This window comes from Dermacentor albipictus, chromosome 6 (genome assembly GCF_038994185.2).
Source record: "Dermacentor albipictus isolate Rhodes 1998 colony chromosome 6, USDA_Dalb.pri_finalv2, whole genome shotgun sequence".
In the NCBI taxonomy this organism is placed as follows: domain Eukaryota; kingdom Metazoa; phylum Arthropoda; class Arachnida; order Ixodida; family Ixodidae; genus Dermacentor; species Dermacentor albipictus.
The window spans coordinates 107037685-107060677 of record NC_091826.1 but is presented as its reverse complement, the minus strand read 5'-3'; the positions used below and the strand labels follow the sequence as shown (position 1 = coordinate 107060677).

At 43.9% G+C, this 22993-nt stretch overlaps 1 protein-coding gene across 4 annotated transcripts in view; it reads right to left on the bottom strand.

The window, feature by feature from the left end:
- LOC135904985 (uncharacterized) overlaps positions 1–22912 on the bottom strand; it is a 28346-nt gene extending 5434 nt beyond the window's left edge. The window contains exons 1-4 of one of the 4 annotated variants that reach the window (XM_065435981.2): positions 21878–22912; positions 15773–16257; positions 12741–12926; positions 6216–8235 (exon numbers count right to left, since the gene is read on the bottom strand). In XM_065435981.2, the coding sequence (XP_065292053.1) occupies positions 7834–8235; positions 12741–12926; positions 15773–15844 (660 nt within the window). In that variant the 5' untranslated portion in view covers positions 15845–16257; positions 21878–22912 and the 3' untranslated portion in view covers positions 6216–7833. Of the gene's footprint in view, positions 1–6215; positions 8236–12739; positions 12927–15772; positions 16258–21877 lie in introns of those variants that run through there. The other 3 variants (XR_010565277.2, XM_065435980.2, XM_065435979.2) reach the window with 3 other exon arrangements.
- Positions 22913–22993: the final 81 nt, after the last annotated feature.

Below are 22993 nucleotides of genomic sequence, written 5' to 3'. Positions count from 1 at the left end.
TATGCCAATATTGTATGGTATTGGGTACACCCCTCATGAAACCCATGTCTCGCTCAATCAGGTTCTCCACCTTTTCGGGATTCTCCACATCACCCCTCGTCAACTTCTGTACTCCCTGGGTGTTCTTGAAGACGGCATTCAAGCTGTCGCAGACGCTGTGACGTATCACCTTCATGGCCATATAGAGTACGTGCATCGGCAATGCTCCCCGTCTGTCACTGCGCCTAATCTCGGACGTCGCCATGGTCGTAATGGTGGGCTTTGCTTCTGGCTTAATGTATCTAGCGTGGCCGAGGTATATCTGTGGAAACGACAGTTCCTCTGCGTGCGTGTCGTAGAGAATGCTCATTGGCCTCTGACCTTCGCCGGGAGCCATTGTCACAGTACGGTTGAGAGCTTCGTCTTCATCATACATCACAGTATGCTGATCCATTGTTAAAGCGGCTGCGTCAGACATTGGGTCATCTCCACCGTCATCGCATTCCTCAAGTTCCACCTCATTGTTTTGAACTACATCGATCAAATTGTTGACCTTTTCGAGTTCAATCTTAATGTCATAGTGCTGGCATAGGGGGGAATTTTGCAGCACCTCTACCCACGGCAGCAACTGTTCGCGCGTTACCTCGTCTGCCAGATACACTCCCCTATCGATGCGGCGTCTCTTTATGTTCACTAGTATCTGCTGCTGGTCGTCCACATCTCTAGGCAACAGTTTCAACATCTGGTCAGTGTCCACTGGTACGTTCACGATTGGCCCCTTGATTCCATACTGTCCGTTCTTCCAGTTCATTGACCTGCGGATTTGCACAAATGGTATGCGCGACAACAGTCTCTCGGCAACCGGATTCAAACGCGGCAATCCCTCCGGCATCGGCGGGTACGTGTAACCATTGGAAACACTGTAGAGGGGAATCTTTTGCTCTCTGAGGCTACCCTTACACGTGTTGCACAGCACAGCACTGGCTAAAGTGTCTGCGTCCCACTCCGGATAAGCTAGGTTTAAAGTCGGAAACATCACTTCAGACACTGGTGTAAGCTTGTCCTTATGCCATAGTCGATCACACACCGAACACGCATAACCAAACGGATTGTTAACGAAATGTCTGGTAAACTCGCGCGTTGCAGACTCGAATTCATCCACTCTTCTGGCATGTTCCGCACGACGTTCTTCTGCAACTGCCTCGCTGAATTGTAGACGGCTACCCGCCTCTTCGGCACGTCGTTTCCCCCGCTTCTCGTTTTGCCTTTCTCGGATTGGCCGTTCTTTCTCAAGTCGTTGCCGTCGCTCTTCAGAAGTTTCACGGGCACGTCTCATTCGTTTGGTAGCATTCCAGCGCTCCAATCTAGTTGAAGTACGTACTGTCAGACTCACTGGCCAAACTAGTGGAAGCACTCTCTTCTCCAGTGATAGAACGTTGTCGCCGAGCCGCATACTGAGCACGTTGCTTGGCCAGACGTTCTTCCCGCTCTTCATCAGTCTCTGTAGTACGCCGCAACCTTCGCTTCTCATTCCAACGAGCAGCTCTGTCTCCTGGAGGCATCTCACCTCGTGAGTGTCTAGCAGAGGCAAGCGCAGCTGCTTATATACCGCCGCGACGCCGCGAGTTGTAGCCCCGTTTCTCCTCTGTCGTGACGTCACGGTGTCACGTGGTCAGCCTTGAAGGCGCGCGAGCGACGGCGCGAGTTGGAGCCCCGTTTCTCCTCTGTCGTGACGTCACGGTGTCACGTGGTATGGCATGGGGTCACTAAAGGTCGCTTGTTTCTATTTACGCCCAAGCCCAGCTGAAGCACCACGGCAAGCGCCCTAAATCCCCTAGATTCTTCTAGGTACTTGGGGGACTAGGGATGTGTTCTACGTCTGGGCGCGCAGTCTGCTTCGCCAGCTCGCCAACAGCATTCGGCGATGCCCGCCTTCATGCCTCGGCAATGCCCCGCCGTTCTACGCGTTTGGGTCTTCGGCAAGAACTCCGTTGTTTTTGTGCGCATACACTGCGGGTCTTCGCAGAGTGTAGAGGTAAGCATTTCCTTATTTTTGTTTCTGAACTTGGTGTGATAGTTTGGCATCGCTGTGTGGCGGCTGCGTCTTGCTGTTGTGTGGGCTGGGAGAAGGCAAACGTTATATACTGAACGCTATACTGGTGCAGTAACCCGCGTTTCTCAGAGGAGATGAAGCGCACGCTTCCGTCTTTTGATGCTGGTGTCTCAGCTTCACTGAAGAAGTCGCAAATACACTGTGAAAATTGTGGCATTTGAAACAGATCAGCCCACGAAACATGCTTTTTAATTGCTAATGCGCTTCTGACTGGTGTTGTAAGTCGCGAGCCACGTTTTTCGTCGCGAAATATGTGTCCAGCCGCCAAGTTCTGCAACACCAAGTCAGAACTTCGCCGTTTTTGTAACACGGGTGTCACACGGCGCACTTTTGATCGCGATCAAGCCCGATCCGGACCGAATTTCTCGGTGGGGATTGGCTCCAGGCACGTACCCAAGGGGGGGCCCGGGGGCCCCCCCCCCCCCCGATATCAAGTGGCATACCCCCCCCCACCTCTCCCCACCCACGCCACCACTCCTCACACATTCCTAAAGCGCCGCCAGATTAATGTTGAGACTTGGCACCTGTTCCTCGGTCAGCCTTATGCTGCCTTTTTCACTCCTTTTAGATGGCGGTAGTTATCGGCATTTCTTGTAATGTGAAGGACAGTTTTCTCATAGATTCCGCACCCACGCGATCAAGTCGAGATGCGCTCAGTTGTCACCATCTATTCAACCGTCACGCGCATAGCTGTTGCTTTTGTTAGTTTCTTTCTTTGTTCTTTGTTTAGGCTGATCCTGGGACCAGGAGAGGGATGCGGCTGTTACTCAGCTGGTCTGTACTCTCATGGAACGAGTTGCTGCCGGAGAAAACACCAATTGCGTTTAGCTTTTCCCTTTGCTTCATTATTTCCTTGAGTTACGGCTCGCCGCGACGCTGGCAGATGCCCGGAACCATATACACGTGATACGGGTTAGATAAGGTGGGAAATGATGTGAAAGAGCGTCCATCATGAAACCCTGCAATAACCCAATAACCCTTAAACCCATAAGCAAGATGACTGTCGCCAGTTACCTCATCTGCTTTTCCTTAATTGTATAGCACTTTTCGTGCAAAATTGGAAACCGGAAACAAAAATCGCAAGGAGTTGAGAAATTAAGCGATCTACTAAGGGAGAGAGCCAATGCAACAACCAAACTGCAAGCAAAAGCGAATAATAAAAATGTTAACCGTTGTTTATGAGAATATTTATGGATCAACATCTTTTTATTTAAAAAGGAAGTAGAGAAAACGCCGCCGGAAGTGGAGAATAATTACTTGCTTTGAATGACGCTTCTATAGTTATCGGTCGAACCGCCTCACGTAGCCACATCTCTGCTGTGCTTATGTGGGTGTTTTTCTAACCTTTCTCGGTGAGCGCAGTACGTCTAGAATCGCAGAGTCCTGCGCTCTACGCGGCTGTATGGGACTGGCGGCCGCACAGCGTTACGCAATTCGCGGAACTGTCAAAACTGATCCACAAGGCGAAAATAACTGATATTCGAAACTATAACATGTGAAAGACTGAAGAAGCCGTAAAAAAAATGAACGCAGCCTGAAATCAATAAAAAAGAAACCTGGCATAGGACAAACCATGATGTATGCACTAAAAGATAAGAGGGATAATACCATAAGCAATCTCGAAGATACAGTAAAAGCAGCGGAAAAATTCTAAGCTGACCTGTATACAGTACCCAGAGGAATCACGATACCTCACTTAGAAACAGTAATGAACAGGATACAGAAACTCTCCTATAACTAGCGATGAGGTCAGAAGGGTGCTGCAAGACATGAAACGATGAAGAGCGGGAGGAGAAGGTGGAATAACAGTCCATTTAATCAAAGATGGAGGAGACATAATGCTTAGAAAACTGGCGGCTCTTTATACGAAGTGTATATCGACTGCAAGGGTCCCAGAAAACTGGAAGAATGCAGACATTTTACTAATCCACAAAAAAGAAGACGGTAAAGAATTGAAAAATTATAGGACCATTAGCTTGCTCCCAGTATTATATAAGATATTTACCAAAATAATCTCCAATAGAATAAGGGCAACACTGGATTTTGTCAACCAAGGGAACAGGCTGGCTTCAGGAAGAGATACCTTACAATGGATCACATCCATGTCATCAATCAGGTTGTCGCGAAATCTGCAGAGTACAATAAGCCTCTCTATGTGGCTTATATAGATTACGAAAATGCATTTGATTCAGTAGAGATACCAGCAGTCTAGAGGCACTACGTAATCAAGGACTACAGAACGCTTACGTAAAAAGCTTGAAAAATATTGCTACATGCGTGTGGTATTTGTTTGTTTGAACAAAGTGCGTGGGCGCCATCACTCCAGAAAAGAGGTGGAAGAACGAACTGGGCTCGCACTGTGAATCCAACCGGTCAGCGCTGCAACCGTTGTTGTAAATATAATCTGTAAATAGTTTCTCGTCTTACTAGCTCGTCCTTCGCGTAAGAATATATACAGAGGTTCTACAGCTACCTTAATTCTGCACAAGAAAAGCAGGGAGATACCTATAGGGAAATGGGTCAGACAGGGAAACACAATTTCTCCAAAGCTATTCACTGCGTGCTTAGAAGAAGTCAAGCTATTAAACTGGGAAGGCTTAGGAGTAAAGATCGACGGCAAATATCTCAGCAACCTTCAGTTTGCCGATGACATTGTTCTATTCAACAACAATGCAGACGAGTGACAACAAATGATTGGAGACCTTAACAGAGAGAGTGTAAGAGTGGGGTTGAATATTATTATGCAGAAGATGACGATAATGATAAATAGCCGGGCAAAGGAACAAGAAATCAGGATCGCCAGTCGGCCACTAGAGACTGTGAAGGAGTACGTTTACCTAGGTCAATTATTCACAGGTAACCCTGATCATGAGAAGGAAATTCACAGAAGAATAAAAATAGTTTGGATCGCATACGGCAGACATTGCCAGCTCCTGACTGGAAGCTTACCATTATTATTGAAAAGTAAGGTGTGCAATCAGTGCATTTTGCCAGTGCTGACATATGGGGCAGAGACTTGAGAATGAGCTAAGGACCGTGCAAACAGCGATCGAAGATTGCTAGGCATAACGTTAAGAGAGAGAAAGAGAGCGGTTTGGATCAGAGAGAGAACGGGTATAGACGATATTCTAATTGACATCAGGATGACAAAATGTAGCTGGGCAGGTCATGTAATGCGCCGGTTAGATAACCGTTGGACCATTAGGGTTACAGAATGGGTACCAAGAGAAGGAAACGCAATCGAGGACGACAAAACACTAAGTGGAGCGATGAAATTGGGAAATTCGCGGGCGCTAGTTGGAATCGGTTTGCGCAGGACAGGGGTAAATGGAGATCGCAGGGAGAGGCCTTCGTCCTGCAGTGGACATAAAACATGATGATGATGATGATGGAGGTGGTGCCCCCCCCCCCCCCCTGTTGGTCTCCTGCACGCTATTGACTTGTCTTGGTGTAAACACATCAAAGTGCGAAAAATAGATAACTTGCATATGTCCTGCACTTATTTCATGTAGCTATCAAAAAACTAACTTGCTGGCCTGGCGCCCACTTGTCTAATCTGTGAGTGCTTGTAAGCTGTAAACATTAATGCAATATTAGCTGGACTGCATGTACACAGAACTAAGACGTGCACATATGCCGATACTCACTTCCTTACAAATCTAAATAAAGAAAACTAACCCCACCTTAGATTTAGGTAAGACTATTCTACTGAATTTCTTACCTAAATAGTAATATTACTCCAGTTTAGCTCCATACATACAGTTTGCAGAAGGAACAATTGCCAGATCTAAGAACATTAATATTCTCACCTTTTAGCCATGTGTATTCATTGTCACCTCTTATTTTATGTTTTCAAGTAAATATATTAACAATAAAAGTAGTGAGGATCATAAGCAGGCACTGTAACTTCAGCCAAGCGCATCAGTAACTCTAGATGAATCCACACTGACATGGAAAAAAATGCTCAGATTCGTGTTTTAGAAAGGGCAACAGATCTTTGAGATGGTGATTGGCAAGTTTGGCAAAAATAGAAGTATGATGGATGGCCGCTTAGTTGGCTTACTTATTTCATGTGAAATGTTTTGAGTATAATTCATGGTATGTTTACTAAGAGGTGGTTCATGATCATTAGTCTCATTTGCTTGTTCAAGCTGGAATGTGATGTCCATTGTCAGTACTCAGTTATAAGAACTTCACTAAATGATTAGAGCAAATGTTGCGTGTCAATATCGAAGGACGCAGATTGTTGTGAAAGAGAAACAAGAAAGAATAGTAGGCTGCCAATGAAAACAATTTAATCTTCAAATGTGTCAACAGCAGTTGCAAAACAACTTGGCACATTTGCGCTGCAAAAACGTAACAGACAGTACAACAAAGAACAAAAGGTGAAAAGTGAAGTCACAGAGGAGAGGCGGCAGAGAAAATAAAGAGCTGTACAATGCCAAAAGGATATGGTACAAAACGAAGATAGCATTTTGTTCAGCTCATCTTGCGTCTCTTCCATGGTTACCTTTTTCATGCAGTGCACCGTCTACCTCTATTACGCATTTCTGTTGCATCAAGGCATGTCTTGATGTTGCATCATGGCATGTATTGGTGCTGGTCCCTTATCTAATCAACACAGGACTAACGCTACAAAAAAAATTAAAATGGCGTCCTTCGTGATCAAATCATGGTTTTGGCATTTAAAACCCAGAATTAAATATTAAAAAAATTCACACTCTATTCACACTAGGTTGAGAACAACACAAACAGAGCTAGAAATGTTCCTGTGACCAAAGTAACAAAATTGTAACAAAATGTACCAAAGTAACAAAATGTGACCAAAGTAAGAAAGTAACACTGCCAATCACAATTTACTGAGGTGTGAGCAACCGAGGGCCACCATGTGGCATCAATGTTTGAAGCACAACTTATGCGCAAGGCTGGCAACTTGCAAGCTGAACGGATGCTATTCATACAATGCTTTGGGCTGTACCTTACTGCTACCAATCAAGAAGCCCTGCCTGATAAACAAAAGCTAGCCCTACAGCTCACTATAACCACAGCACTCGTGGTTGTTACACACAAAATCAAGGAGTGGAGGACAGCTGAAGTGCAAGCAGGATCGCCAATGCAGAGCACGAGACAGTGCTCGACCTGAACCAGTGCTCATCGCTACGGATCTTTCTGCATTCATGGCCCATGTTCAGTTAACATCTTTTTACTTGCAAACCTAGATATTGTAAGCACTATTAACATACTTCGTCGTTTTAATTTGTACATAGCCATCATCATCTTCCCTGTTCTACTTCTTCACGCATGAGCTGGGGCATTTCCTTTTTGGAATAAAAAGCGCTTGACAGCTTGGTTGGTCTCAGTCTTACAATATTAGTGCTAGATTTCAATACAAATAGCAATATCACCCTTGAAAAGTCGCTTGAAGCAATGGCACGATGAAGGCAACAGAACTACAGGTGGACTCTTGGTATTGTGCGGATGCTGCATGAAGTATTTAAACCACCTCAAGAAGGGACAGACAATTGATATAGGGTTCAGGAGCAGCTGGCTATGCAATTTCATAAAAATAACAAACTGCAAAAGGAAAGGGGCACGTTAGCATTAGTAACCACTGCAATCAGACTTTGTGAGCCACAATTACTGCTTAAAAATCGTCCTAGTGCAGGCCGAAAATGGGCATTTTCGATGACAAATGATGTGTGTTCAACGTATTCACTGTCCTTAAGCACGCCGAGACATATTTAGTGGGTCAACTGTGAGGTCTCCATAAAGTTTGAGTTCTTAATGGCATTTGGCCCCAGGTACATCATCCCGCACACTTTGGCTGAGCACATGTCCACGTTTTGTTTTCCTTTTTCCAGCTGTTCTTGGTCAGCCGGCAGGAATGCGTCCCGAACCTCTCGGTAGGCCAGGTCGGCGCCTTGCCAAGCTTGTTGGTTGTACCTTATTTTTTTACCATGCCTGATAGCCCTTCCCATGGCCTTTTGCCTCAACATGTATGCAAACACAGCGCTGCTGGTGTTCAACTTTAACAGGTCTTCTGTTATGGACTTGATAACAGCAGCATACTGAGGAATGCATTCACCAAGTCCATGGGCGCGCTGGTATGCTTCATTGAATGCAGCACACTCTTTTGTGTGGTCCTGCAAAAAGTCACGTAAATGAACATGTTTAAATCTTGAAAGTCCTTTAAGCCAACAAATGTTTTTGCTTTGAAGTGATGTTTGCTAAAGCCAACGCACTTACATATGTGCTAAAAGAAAAAACCAAAGAAGAGAACAGGGACGCAGACAGATGAAGCCATCAAAAATACACTCCTTTGATAAGTTGTTCAAGTCATGTTCTAGTTTCTGGACATCTTAACAGAGTACATTTTCTAGAAATCTACAAGCTATAGATAGAAATTGGATATTAGCCATTTAAAAAAAAGGCTATATGAAGCACCCAAAAATTGCACCTAAAGGTGTATTTTAGGTGCTGTAGAGGCCACAATATGCACAAGCTGTTTGCACACAGTCATTTTTTTGGCATGTGCGAGTAGTAGATTTTGAGCTAGCAAATATTGATTTTGGATGAACATTTTTTAATCGAATATTGAATAGCTGTTGTGTAGAGAATTCACTGCAAACTTGAATGAATGAATGAGTGAACTTTTTTAATTTATCAGGATGAAACAGGGGCTTATGGAATGTAACTACTGAATATTGTACTAATTGTTCTGTGGAAGAATGAGATAAAACTTTGGTGCTGTAGGACTTGTTAAATAAATGTAAAAAGCTATAAAGAGGTTAATTGATAGTAAAGCATGGTGCAACTGCCTTTGTGAATGCAGTAAGTTAATGAGAAGAAACAAAAGTAAAACAGTGCACGCATTAACAATTAGACTACAGCTATGAGTAGAAGTATAAAGGGGATGGTGCCATAACAGTGCTTTCACTGCTCAGGCCTTTCACTTCATAGGCCTTTGGGAAAAGGCAGTAAAAGGTGCTGTGCTTTATTGGTTATAACTTATCAAAAAATATATTTAAGTGGTGATAATGTCACTTGAAAAATAAATTATTACAAGATAGCGGAAATTCAATATCCAATTCTTAGTGTAGGTTTGTTCTGTGCCTATCAGCATGGGTCATGTTGGCTCACCACTTAGTCCCTCCAAGCGTGCTCTTTTTCTGCCTTTTAATGGGAACCACATTTCGAATAAATAGTAGTTTTTCTGGTGATGTGTGTTTGTGAGTGCACGTGTGTGACATTCTTTTCTGTACTATGCGTTCTGGTTCATGCTAGCCAAAGAAAAGTCATGGCCAAAATTTCCTGGCTGCTCTTATTAATCTCAATTGAAAGCTGTTCAGTTGAATGTGCTTAGAGATAGCACTGCATGTGCGGAAGCATGAAAATAATTTTTGCAACTTTTCTGCTCTAATTATGAATAAATTACTTGGTGTGGAAAGACAGGATTGCTGCACTGTTTTGGTATTTATTTGTATAAAGTATGCAGCAAACAAGAAAAAATTAAAATATATAAAAGGGTATGAACACACTAATAAGACTTGAGTTTAGAGTGACACAAGAGGCCTTCGCTAGAATCGTGATATTTGTTTTTGAAATAATTTACGTTCTTACCTCAGACAGAGCTCCCATGAATGAGGAAATTATGTGAATGTGAGAGACGTGACAGAGCAGTACAAGCATGACAAATTTGGATTAGCATGCTGGGTGGCATGAGGGTCCTCCCGTAGTCTGTTTTTGGTTGACTGTACATTATGGTGAAACAATGCCAACAGGACATGTCTTGTCCTGTCCCGTTTTTCACATGTCCCGTCATCTGCACTGCTTCGCCATAATGCTGTGCTGATTCTGTTTTGATATTATGCTATGGCTCTACATTGTAATTGGAGTGAGAGAGTGAATAAGGTAGTGCACATTGCCTCTGGGATGATGCACGCAATTAAGTCAGCTCACTTATTCCTGCAGTAAGAAAGGGATGTAACCTATTCTTCCTTTTTTTTTCCACAGGCAAGTTGGAGTGTGAGGTACATGAACGGCGTGTTACTTTCGACAAATTTAGTTGCAAACAACTGCAATAAAGAAGCGCTAATAGATTGACCCCCAGCCACAAAATATTGCATGGCATGAAACCACATGGCAAAATAGGCTTCTGCACCTTATAGCGGTGCACACTTGTTATCGACACTAATATTTCTGCATGTGCATCCTTCCACAACTGCAAACGTGAATATTTGGTGCTTTTGCTATGTGTGCTCGCAGTATGTCAGTTTGAGTGGGAGATGTCACTTATCTGTTTGTATTCTTGCAAGTTGGGTGGCTTAAGGAGTAAAACGAAGTTTGCGCTGTTCACGAGGTTTACACTCTATCACTAATGTGACAGCGCATATCATGTGTGTTCGGTAACGAGTGCGCAGCGGTTCTTCTTTCTTAATTTCACTTCTTTGTTGCCAAGCTCCATTTGTTCTCATGTTTGTCTGTGTATGTGTGTTTTCACATTTTTGAACATGCTAGAGGATTCGCAGTGGAAAAGAAAGACTAACCAAATCTTGTTGCAGTTTGCAAACACACTGTGCATACACATTGTTTAATACTACTGCCTAGTCCCGTGACCCATCAGACTTGGTGTTCCATTGGCCCATGGTGCATTTCTGTGCATCATTCCTTTGTCTAATGCTACACGGCATAGCACTTCACAATGTGCAAAGTACTACACACATTTCAAGGTGCATGTCACTTGAAGCAGGAATCCATGTTACATAGGCATCGTAGGGCAGCTGTTGGATAAAAGTTCTGTCCCCAAAATTTTGGTAATGTGAACAGTTCTCAGAAGTTCCAATAATTGTCTCATTGTTTGCTGTAGCTGCATAATGTTCAGTGTGCCATATTTAATAAACCATGTTCAATGAGCAAACTAAGGCCTCCTGACATCCAAGCATTCCGAGCCAATGTACACCTACCAGTCTAAGATAAAATTAGAGCACAAAAAATATTTAGGCTGACCAAAACAATTTGACTTTATAGATACATAACTTCAGTAGTTCATAGTTTCATGCCAGAGGTTTTGGTGACACTGCATCAAGTCTTCTTAAATATCTTAAATTTCTTGCTACTGAAAGGCCCCTGAAACAGTTTGGAGTAATATTGTAGACGCATAGGGTTCAGCTACAGTAGATTATTCGCATCACAATTCGTAGGAAGCGCCGCATGTTAAGATAGCTAGGGACGAGTACAAGTTACCCTCCTCCATAGTGATGCATTTTCTCCTCAACTTGTTCACCGAGTGATCGGGGCTAAGCTCCGCCTTCACTCGCTCTGCGTCATGATGACAGGTCATGTCATCTACTTCCATTTGTCTAGGAGCGAGCGCTCAAAGCCTCTCCAACCTCTCCGCCAGCTGCTTGGCAGTCGATCCCACGGTGTAAGCGAGAGCTATCGAAGCAGCGTGCGCTGCGAGCATTCTGTCGCAGCGCTGAACGTGTCTGGTATTTCGGTAACCGCAAGCGAGCCGAGCGTTTCAAAGGATGGGTGGAGGCATAAACTCAAGCTAATGAAAAAGCTTTGGCATAGATGTGAGTGGCCTGATTGGTCTGCATGGTCCAGCCACCTGGTGGTGCAGAGCTTAACCACCCGAAGAGCTAATATTGCTCTAACCAAGTGTAAAACGTTTTAAAGATTTACAAAAACTATGCGTCCACGATTATGCTCCTGAGAAAAATTTACACCAGCATCAAAGTATAATAGACTTCGCTACAGCTACTGTCCTTGGTTGAGCTTTTGCAACCAGGTGGCTTCACCGTGCAGACTGTTCACATTTGCACTTCTGCTCATCCTGTAAAACGGCGCAGTCAAATGGCCGGGTCCAGTCTGCTTGCGCTTGCATTTACCCAAATAATGGACATGCGAAACACTATTGTGGTAATAATTCTCAGGCGTAAAGTGACGGCCACAAACGCGCAAAATAGCATCGATCAGATAGCAACAGTCTATGCGCTGTAGCCACTCCGCTCGTCTGCTTCCTTGCATAGGGACACAAGGTTGCAGCTTGACGTATTGCCACTTGCTAGGTTTGCGGCCCACAACGTGACAAGGGTGAACCATGGTGCTTGTGAAAGTAAAGATCGAGATCAACACTGACTGTGGGGCTTTTGTTGACACGGAGCACGTTGTAACAAAAGCAAACACTTGCTTTGTGCTACAAGTGCTTAAGTGTAGTGAGAAATTGTCCTGGTGCATTCTCGTTGTGTTACTTTCTTTTTATAGAAAAAAATTAATAACATTCCAATTATTACGAACATTTGTTCACCATAAAGTTAGAAAAATTATAGATGATGTGCTCAAGGTAGCCTATGAGATAACTCACCATACTGCCATCATTAGGAAAACTTGCGTCAAATAGTCAGGGGTGGCTGAAAATTCAGCCGAGTGACATGGTGCAATTGGTAGCAATGTACGTTTTTAAAACCTTATAATAAATTACAAGCTTTACGCTGAGCACTTAGATATGTCAATTAACGATCAGAAAGATCTACCCTAACAACTCAGTACGTTTGTACGAAATCGTCAAAATCATTTCAGGGTTTTTTACTCATTAGTATCTAAGTATACGCAACAAAAGTATTAATTATCTGAAACATTGCTCTACCTTCTGGAAAGCTGCCATGAGCTGACGTCTTTCTGCTTTCCCTATGCTGTTGTATGCTGATTTGAGCCAGCGCCACTCTGCTTGCAACACATGAAAATGGCAGAGCAGCTGCCTGGCGGAGGGCGACACATCACGCAGGGCATCTTTTTCCGCTCTGGCACTGTCTGACATGAACGCACAGGGCACCTGCGTATGACAAAAATAGCGTCTGTTAGTAGTGTTATGCAGCACTTTTTTGTATATTATGACCTATTATGCAGCAACAGCTCATTGGTCACTTTTCAGTGCAAGTCATAATGGGTACATATTGGTAAAAAGCATGCATGCACACGAGCGGTTATTTTTCATTCCTTAGCATGCTCTGTAACCACAGAATCATTGCCTGTGGTAAATTGAATGTTGCGCAACAGGTGCAGAGCCAAACAAAGGCACTTTTGACAAGAGTGCCGCCACCCTCCTCTACTTTCCTTTAACAAAATGTTAGGATCATTCTAGCCCACAGAAGAAGACAGGCCATGAGTGAAGGAAGTCAGAGGCTTTAAGGAAACACAACAAAGAAAATGTGAGGACAGAAATGTAGCTGCAAATTGTCCTGCCAGTATGCCACATTACCCCGACATTCACACCTATGAGTACGTAGCTTTTTAATATGTTTCTAACTGGTATGTTAGCTCATTTCTAGCTAGCAACATACGTAGGAACATTATCATGAAACAATGTTGTGCTTAGCACTGCGTCAACTACCCTCCTATTTATTTATTTACCTACTTCACTTTTGCACTTCTAATGCTATACTTTATTTATGGCCTATTAAGCTTGGATGACAGTGTACGTTCACTGCACACTATGAACTCAAGATCATCACAATAATTCAAGCAGTATGTCGTTGCTGCCCTGATAGATGGATTGCCAAGTGTCCTTATAAACCTGTTGGCTGTAAAGAAACATGTAGTGCAGAGTAGGCTGCAGTTTCACTATTTTTTCTTTACAATGCTAATTCAAAGCTGAACAGTGAATAAAAGCAATAAATTACATTATTCTTATAAAATATTACTTTACAGCCTGCCTCCTCCCTCCCATTCCCTTTTGTTTCATTTATTTGTTGTAAAAAGTCTGGTTAGTGAAGGGGAAAATAAATTGACAAATATTTTAATTTTGTGCCACTTTGTGGCTACATTGACAGCATGGTATCAGATTGTATAGCTTTTTCGCCTTTGTGGAATAAGACAAGGTGAAGTTTTTTGCCTGTTGACCCTGTAGGTACCTTGGGAGGCAGTGCAGCCCGTTAAGATCAAACAGGTCAATAAACTGAAGAAGAAGAAAAAGAACAGGGAATTGCAAGACTATGTCGCTGCTCCCTCTTCACTTTTTGCATTCCCTCGGGTCTTCTAAGGTGCAGCACATGCTAATAATGTTGTATTTGGCATTCGAAAAGGTCATTACCTCAATGTGATAAGTAATGATGTCATTATATGTGTTTTGGCATAACTATCTCTGCCGTTCTCATAATAGGTGCAGATAATGCACCCGAGTCAGTGCAGTTCGTGGCCCTGCTACAATGTGCGAGTTCTGCTCCTGCTGTGTGCCGAGTCTGGTTGTCACACTCTATGTTTCCCTTCAATGTTTGTTTGAGCTTTGGGACATCTTTGCCTTGTGGTTTTAAGGCTGTTCTGCTTTTAGCAGTTGCACATATACCAAAGCACTTGAACTGTTGTTACATGTTAGTCTCACAAGTTTCTGTTGAATAGAAATGCTGAGGCAGCTGTCACCTTGCTGTATTCAAAGAGACCTTATTGGCTATTCATACAGCTGCCTGGCAAGTGATGACTACCAGGTCTTGAGAGCAGTGCTTAAATTTTTCAAAAACTCGCATTTCAATATATCACAGTTGCCTTGAATTTGCTTTGATATTGTTAGGCATAGAATGCTGTGAATAAAATATAAAAGGGTTTTACCTTGTTGTTGCCAAAGCATTTGGGATAGTTCTTCTTGAGAAGCTTGAAGGCAAGCCTATAGGCTTCTCTGCTCTGACCGCGGTGTATAAGCACAGCTATAGGAACTGCACCTGCTTTGGTCGCTGTCAGAAGTATAGTAGCTGTATTCCCATCTACATCGCACGATGATGTCAAATCTACAAAAATGATGTTCTGGGCGGATTCCAGGGTCTGGGCACGGCGCATGATGGGCGTTATGACCAGTGCTGCCCAGCCACCATCTGATGTTTCACAAGTGCTGACGTCTGCTCTTGCATATTTGCCACAAAAGGTACAAAGTTAGCGGGTGCTAAGTTGTATTGATACAAGCAGAACATAAAGTTATGATGCCAATTTCGTTTTTTATCATAGGGAACTGCTGAAAGAATTTCTGCAACTTTTCTTTTGTGTCATTAGATACCAGTCAAATGTTTCTTTTTCTTTCTGCAGCATCAATTCTTCTAGTTAAGAAGAAATAAAATGCTGATGTTTATCATATGCTGGCTATATTTACATGAACGGAATTCACGAGCAGTGTTTTACTGCAATATTTAGGTGAATCATATTAATACAAAAGCATTATGTGGCCCATTACACAAAAATGCATCAGCGTGAGCGAAAGATGGTACCAAAAATGGCCAACGCGGCAAAGAGTAAAAATGCATGCAAAAAGGCTTGGATTGATGTCACATTTGTGAGGAAGCTTCCTGTAAACAAGGTAAATTAATGGCTTTGAAAAGAACATTTGGTAACTTTCGGTCTGGGTAGGAATCGAACCCCGGGCTTCCGGGATGCGAGACAAGCATGCTTCCCCAACGCCACAGCGACTCCATGTTTCTGGCTGACTAAAGGTGTGCCTAGTGCATGCGTGATTGCACACGTCACGTCGTAGCCATTTGACTATAATGGGACTATAATACCAAAGGGACTATAATGCTTTTGCATTCCTAGACTTAAGCAGTCTTCAGTGTGCCTGCCGAAATTTTCTCTCTTATTGCATTAGGAACAGTTCAGTATTTTTTATTACTGCTAAGAAATCCTTTTCATGAGGAGGCTTACCTCCAGCTGCATATTCATCCACTTTCTCCGGCAGCTTTGCCACAGGATTCCCTGCTGGTCCGCATTTAGCATTTCTCCACTTTTGATGCCAAAAGTAAACACTCTTCCTGTTAGGGTTTATGCTCCCATTGGCAAGAAGAAATGGGCCATCAGGCTTGGCGGACAGAAGTTGTTCATGATGCTGGATTGCCTCTGCCGGAGTCATGCCCTCCTCAAAGTACTCCGAGAAGGCACTTCTTGTTTCAGGGCTTGCACGTAGTAGACGGAGTGCATCAGCGGACTCAGTGCTGTGGTTGTGCCTCTCTCTCAACTTAACCACAGCAGGCAATGGTACCGCTTTACGCAGGAATTCATCATTTTTTTTTGTGTCCTTGTTCACTTTTTTTATCTTAATGTCAACTCTTGCCTGGCAGTCAGTATTGCGTCCTGCTGCAGTTTTGTTGCGCTTACTGTGCTGACAATGCCAGACCTTGTGGTAGACCATCCTGCAGGTGAAATGTAATTACACATGTCAGTAATAAGCACAAATGTACTGGAAATATGAAAATGCTGTCCAGCACAAACCTAGTGCATGGTCACATTCAACCTAACATAAGTTTATTACTGGAAGTGAATTCAATAGTACTTGCCTCATTTCTAAGAATGCAAAATAGTGGCAACAAGGTACAGCTTAGTGGAGTTTGCCATACAATTTAGCTGGTGCTGAAGCGTATAATCTGTTGCTTTCGATTACAAGTGCTCTAAACAAGTCTGTTCCAAAATAAGAAAACATTCTTGACATGTATAAAATTATGCAGGACATGTATAAATTATGCAAATTTTGGCGCTTATTCTATTGAAAGCTATGCACCAACTAGCCCCACAACGTGTTTTACTGTTTTACTCAACGTTACCTTGCGTGCACCACTGCTGTTTGTCTGCGTAGTACACAGAACACACAGGGAGAGGTGTTTGCTTCAGGTGTTGTTGTGGGCCATATTTTATAACCTCTGAGCGGGTTCAGCGTTGTCATTCCCTCACTTTGCGCATCACATTCTGGCAGAAGTATTAAACTTGAATTGGATTATGGGGTTGTACGTGCCAAAACCACACTAGGATTATGAGGCAAACCGTAGTGGCGGACTAGCAATGCCATAGCCGCAAAGGTAATGCGGTGGGCACAGAACTGTTGATTTGACAGTCGACTGCTTCTGTAGTGTCTCCTGGGCCCTGCGGTGCACTTTAATTAATGCGGCTCTGCTTCTCCACGCCCTGCGTAAGTTGCCCACTTCACATATTTGCATGGCGTTTATTTTTCAGAAATAGCAGCAACGTACCTTGAACTTAAGCTTATTCTGTTTCCCCGCAACCCAACCACTGTCCTAAAGTAGTGGGGTTTCCGTGCCTTCTCATGTCACCTCCTCCCCTCTCTTATATGGGAACTGACTCTTCTCCTTCTCCTCTCTGCAATTCTGTGTCCTGTCTGGCCTGGCACGTTAGTAGAAAGGGAAGCACTGCAGTTTATGCAATGCTTCTGAGGGGAGTCAAATAATTACAGCTGTCAAGTGGCTAATGGGGCGCTGGCCAGGGAGCTCCAGAGGGCATTGTGCACATTCGACGCGGTAGGGTGAAAACGAGTTTCTCCTGTGGCCATTCCTCTCCGACTCTTGCCCGTCATCTATATACACGCTCTGATTCCCCCCCTCCCCCCACGCGGTGTGTGCGACTGCAGCAGCCACAGTAGCCCACAGCAGCAGCAGCTGTGGGAAAGTCGAAGGAAGAGGCAAAGAAAGCTTCGCTTTAAAAAGCTGTCCTGAACAGGTGAACCACATTTTTCCACTCATTGAAGAGGGAACCTCCAATTAAGATTCCTCACTTCTTCCAGAGGCTTTTGAATCCCATACTTCTCATGCTTACTGAGACACTATAAAAGAGCCTGTGCTTGGAGAAAAGTGGTGCGTTTGTGGCATGGTTCCTTCGCATCAGTAATTGTCCTGTATCTCTGGTGTTACTATAGTCGCATTAAAAAAGTCAAGTGAAAAACATTCCTCTGACCACACTTTACAGCCAACAACTGATAACAAAGTCCCTCCTCGCCCTGGTGCAGGGCCCTGAAGTGTTAATGTTCAACTTTGAAACCCGCACTTCGAAATTTCATAGTTACAGCCACATTATCCTGGTATTGTGCTGATGTGCATGTGCACTGTTTATTGCAATTGAATGCCAGTCCTCACTCATGTAGACATATTGATTTAGTGTTTGCTTGAGATGGAACTGCAGTTAATAATGATTGGCCGATTCCAAAAATCTTTCTGCGCATGCGCCAAGCCGGCACGGCATGAGTCTCCCTTGCGGTGGTTATCATAACTATAGACTTGGTTGGAAAACAATGCGAGACAACGCGGCCACGCGGCTACTCTGGACGGTGTTGCTACGGAAGTACTGGTGGTTGCTCTTCTGATTTTTTTTTTTCGAGCATACCGGTTAATTGTATCGCCTTTAGGTACACGAACTACTGTGCAAATCGAAACTTGAGCTTCCAATTTCCATCTGCAAAAATGTATGCGAAGAGGGCTCTGTGGATATCTGCAGCGAGGCGTGCCAACCCGGACAGCTCACTGTGGCAGCCAGCAGAGCATTCTAGAATCTTCTGGGCGCACTTCATCACCAGCAAGTTTCCTTTAAAAAAAAAAAAACTCCAGAGTGACCATCGTATCGCAACCTCCTCCTCTCAAACGTACACCGGCCGCCGAAGCTGATAAATCATCCGTACTAAGTGCCAACAGTGATCACGTACAGCAAGACTCCAGGCGACACTGCTGTACGTGAAACTTAAGTACCCGAACGTGCTGTCGCAAAAAATTTGTATTGCTGCCCTGTAGGTCACGATGTTAAGTCACCATGCACAGGGACTGAAAGGTGTGTAGGATCCTGTCAGGGTGTTTATTCGAGTTCATTTGGCTCTGAATTGTTCTGGGGCCGTCTATAGTTAGGCTGCCTCGTTACTATAGGCTCTTGCATAAGGTCTACAACACGTCATCATGCCGACGTGAAGGTGGATCATTGTCACGTCAGCCAGCTTGCTATCCACCGCTCATATTCTGCATGTTTTAACGTATGTACCATCATTTGCCGTGTTTAATATGTTTCCTTAGTATGCACACTGGCAGGAAAGTGCGAGCCGAACCCCCCGTCTCTCTTCATTCTTTCCCCTTTTTCTTTTTCTGCACGCGATTGCATTGTGCGTTGCCTTGAATTGCACACAGCCACACTGCTATTATTTTCTAATGTATATTCAGCACGCGAGTTGTCTTATGAAGCCAATGAACTAAATCGTACAGTCAACTGTATTTGCTTATAATAGAAACATATCATTACATTGCTGTGCAACAATGTCGTCCACTGGCATTTCCGCTTACTGAAAAGTTATGATCTGAGCCTTAAAGGCAGCAAAATTGGTTTATTTTCATAGAGTAGTTAATGATCTGAGTAAGTATAAAGAAATTTTTGACGTTGTTTTAACAATTTCTAAAAGTATCTAAACGTTGCTTGGCCGTATATAGCATAGCATGTTATGTATAAACTGTACAGGAACTGCCAACACAGGTTCCAGTCATATACTACACCGACAACACGTATACGCTGCCCGTCTTCGTTGACGGCTTGCACATTGCCCGTACCAGTCAGTCCACCTTCTGAATCAGCTGTGGGGAAGCTTATAATTTGATTTGCCACGTAGCCTTCATGTAGCGCCCAGCCTCAATGCACCTGACCAACAGGTGAAGTGTTCGAGAAAAGATACCACCAAATGCCATCGTTCATTATGGAGCACTTCGAGAATCCCTGTTGGCGCAAATGAGAGGGGTACATTGTCTTCTTAAATCATTACTCATGCACCGATTGCAAGCACTGAAATGACCCAGAAAGCAGGTTGTATCGATACACGGATCACGAACTGTGTGGCGCGAGGTTCTCAGTTTTCCCTGCAGGTGGCGCTCACAATTTTACCAGGCCTGACTTTTGCCAATGCAGTTCTATGTATTAGAACAGAGACCCGGCAACAGTTCGAAATTAGGCAACGTGGTGTGGGTAGGCTCGCTCTGGGAGCACATGGCAAGACACCAAATCTTGGAGTGCAGGGGGATCTGGGATGGTCTTCTTTCGAGGGCAGAGAGGCTAGTAGCAAGATAGTATTTGAGGAGCGATTGAGAAAAATGGGGGAAATTCGGTGGGCTAGGAAGGTTTTCAGTTACTTATACACGAGGAGTGTTGACACGAGGTGGAGGAAGCGAACTAGGAAATTGACAAGCAAATACTTGGGCAGTAGCGGGGGAACAAGTAAGGAATCATCTGTCAAGAAAAAGGTTAAGGAGGCAGAGAGGGGTATGTGGAGTACAGAGATGCAAACCAAATCGGCATTGGAGACATACAGGATGTTTAAGCAAGAAATAGCCAAAGAAAATATTTACGATAACTCTAAGGGAAGCTCATTGTTGTTCGAAGCCAGCACAGGTGTACTGAGGACTAAAACGTACCGAGCCAGATACCAGGAGATAGATTTGGTATGCGAGGCGTGTAGAGAGGAGGAGGAAACGGCGGAACACCTGATACTTGCTTGTAAACAACTTCACCCTGCAGTTGAATCTAACGGGGAACTATTCAAAGCCTTGGGTTTTAAAGACAGTGAAAGTAGAATAGACTTTGAACAGGTAGAAATAACTAAACGGAGGCTATCTGATTGGTGGACAATATCAACGCAAAAGTAAAGGAGTAAATACATAGGTATGCATGCATATAGAACCATTAAAGGCTAGGTGGCGCGCGTTGCCGCCGCCCGATTCAAAGGGTTGAGCCACAATCATCCATCCATCCATCCATTCATCCATCCATCTGTCAATTACCTACAGTGTGGTGATGTGTTGCAGTACATATATGACGTCTCGTATATCGGCCATTAGTTCTATATAAAATCATGTTTTATATGAACGCAGTATATGTAGTGTAGATATTCCAAAATTGAAGCAAAATGTAAGGGTGTCCCAGTTACTTTCATCATGCTGTGTAAAAATGCGCGAAGAGGGAGAAAGGTAACTGGGACATATCTGCATTTTGCCACACATATTAACTATGTATATCTGAAAAGTAGTGCTAATTAAAGAATGTGATGGAAATAAAACTATATCTACAATAGGCCACAATTATTTCAATGTAGCATGAACTATGATGTCATGAATTAAATACGTTTAGTTTACATTTGCAGAGGGGCTAAATTATAGGTGTAATGTTTTAAGTAACTAGTATCAGACACTGTAAGCATTGTAGATGCAGATAGCACTGTTTTGTCTCGTCAGTCATTTAGCTCGGAATACTGTCGTGCATGTACACAACCCTTAGTATCAAAAGAAAAAAAAACTTGACCTGTTTACTGCATAGTACATACCACAAGAGCATGAACAGTAAGCTACATTTCCTAGTAAAGCGGGGAAGAAATAGGGAAATTTTGTCTTGTGTGTAAAAGTAAATTGTGATGTTTTTCCCCAAATGCAGCTAAGTAATATTTTGTGATCGAATTTTTAATTGTGCATTTTCAGCAATTCTTACTATCTCATGAGAATAAACGTTTGTCCTGTGTACTGTACATTAGATAGTGCATTTTCCTGCATTCAGTGCACGAATAAGCTAGCCAGTAAAAATTCACGAATATAGGGAAAATAAGTATGTAAAAGTAAATGTTTTAGGAATTTTTTTCCTTTTTAGCGCCTTGTAGACCATTGCAAAATTTCGAAAGCAGGGAAATTCCCACATAGCTAACACAACCTAACCAAGGTGGTCGTGTTCCAGCTAGTGGCATTGTTAAACCTGAGACGCGTTTTCAAAGATGGCGCGCAGGAGGGAAGGCAGCAGAAATGGTGCCAGCAGTGCGCATGCTTACACCTTAATTTTTTATTCTAACCTGACGACCGCCGCGTCACGCACGTGGTTAGGTCAAACTAGGTGTGCGGAGAGCGCACGTGCGGAATTTCGCATATCGCCCATTGGCTTCACTTCAAAAATGTTATAAAAGCTATTATAGCAGTTTCATTTGCCTACTGCACTGTTTTGTCAGACTGAAATAATGGTACTCACTTTGTGCAGTTCGTTTGCTTGTATTTCATAATCCATGACGTGTTTGTCGCCGCCTTGTACTGCCGCATCCATTCTTCAGCAGATGCTGGATCTGCGATGTTCATTCGCAGGACTCTCGTGTCTGATGTCGACGCAGCAATGTCCTCCGCGCACTCTGTGTTGCCGAAATTGTGCCAAGAAGCTGATCTGGACACCGAAAAGTTATCAGTGCAGTCCATATCGCAGGCGATTTCCTCGGCTCCAACGTCGCCAGAAAAGTTATCGGTGCAGTCCATATTGCACGCGATTTCATCGCCTCCAACGTCGCCAGATAGTTCGCACGACATTGTGCACGCCTTTCCTGCACCAATCTTGAAAATATCTTTACAGAAAACTCTAAAATGCTTCGGGGCCTTGAGGTGCTCTGGAACAACTCAGGAGTCGGGACTTGACAAGTGAATGAAAAGCGCCGGCTGCGCGCGCGCGCACCCGCGCTAGCGTGTGACGTAAGCGTCAATTGTTGAGTTAAATTGTAACCGAACATAATAAACAAGCGATGGAAACACGCGGCTGAGAAAGCGCATCGCTTGCCGTGCACTTCGTTTGTTTCGGTCTTGGCAGTATTATTTTTAAAAAAAACGCAGTAGTTTCGGTTTTGGTTTGCGGATGTTTTAAAGTTTGGGTTACTTTTTCGCCGCACGTTGCGGTTGCGGGTGCGTAGCTTGTTGATAGTGCCACTTGTTGATGTGGAACGTTGCTGACGGTGCCAAGTCGGGCTTATCTGTACTGGACTTATTGGCACCTCTTCGCTACGTACGTTCCAGTTACCTGTGCTGTGGAGGTTTTGTGGCTTACAGGCGTGTGGCAGAAATGGGCAACACGCAGCACACTCGGATTACTAAGAGAACCGGCTCAGTTTTGCTAAACGGTGGTAAACATTTGTACCACACACCACTGCTACCCGCACGCTGGATGAGATAGCCATTTGCTATCGCCACCGCAGGAAAAAAGCTGGGCGCAACGCGATGAGCAGCTATGGTTTTGGGAAGATTAAGGTAGGCTCCCACCATGTCTGCGCGGAACACGAAAAATAAAACAATAAACGGCATTACAGGTGATTGAAGCGCGAGAACGTTA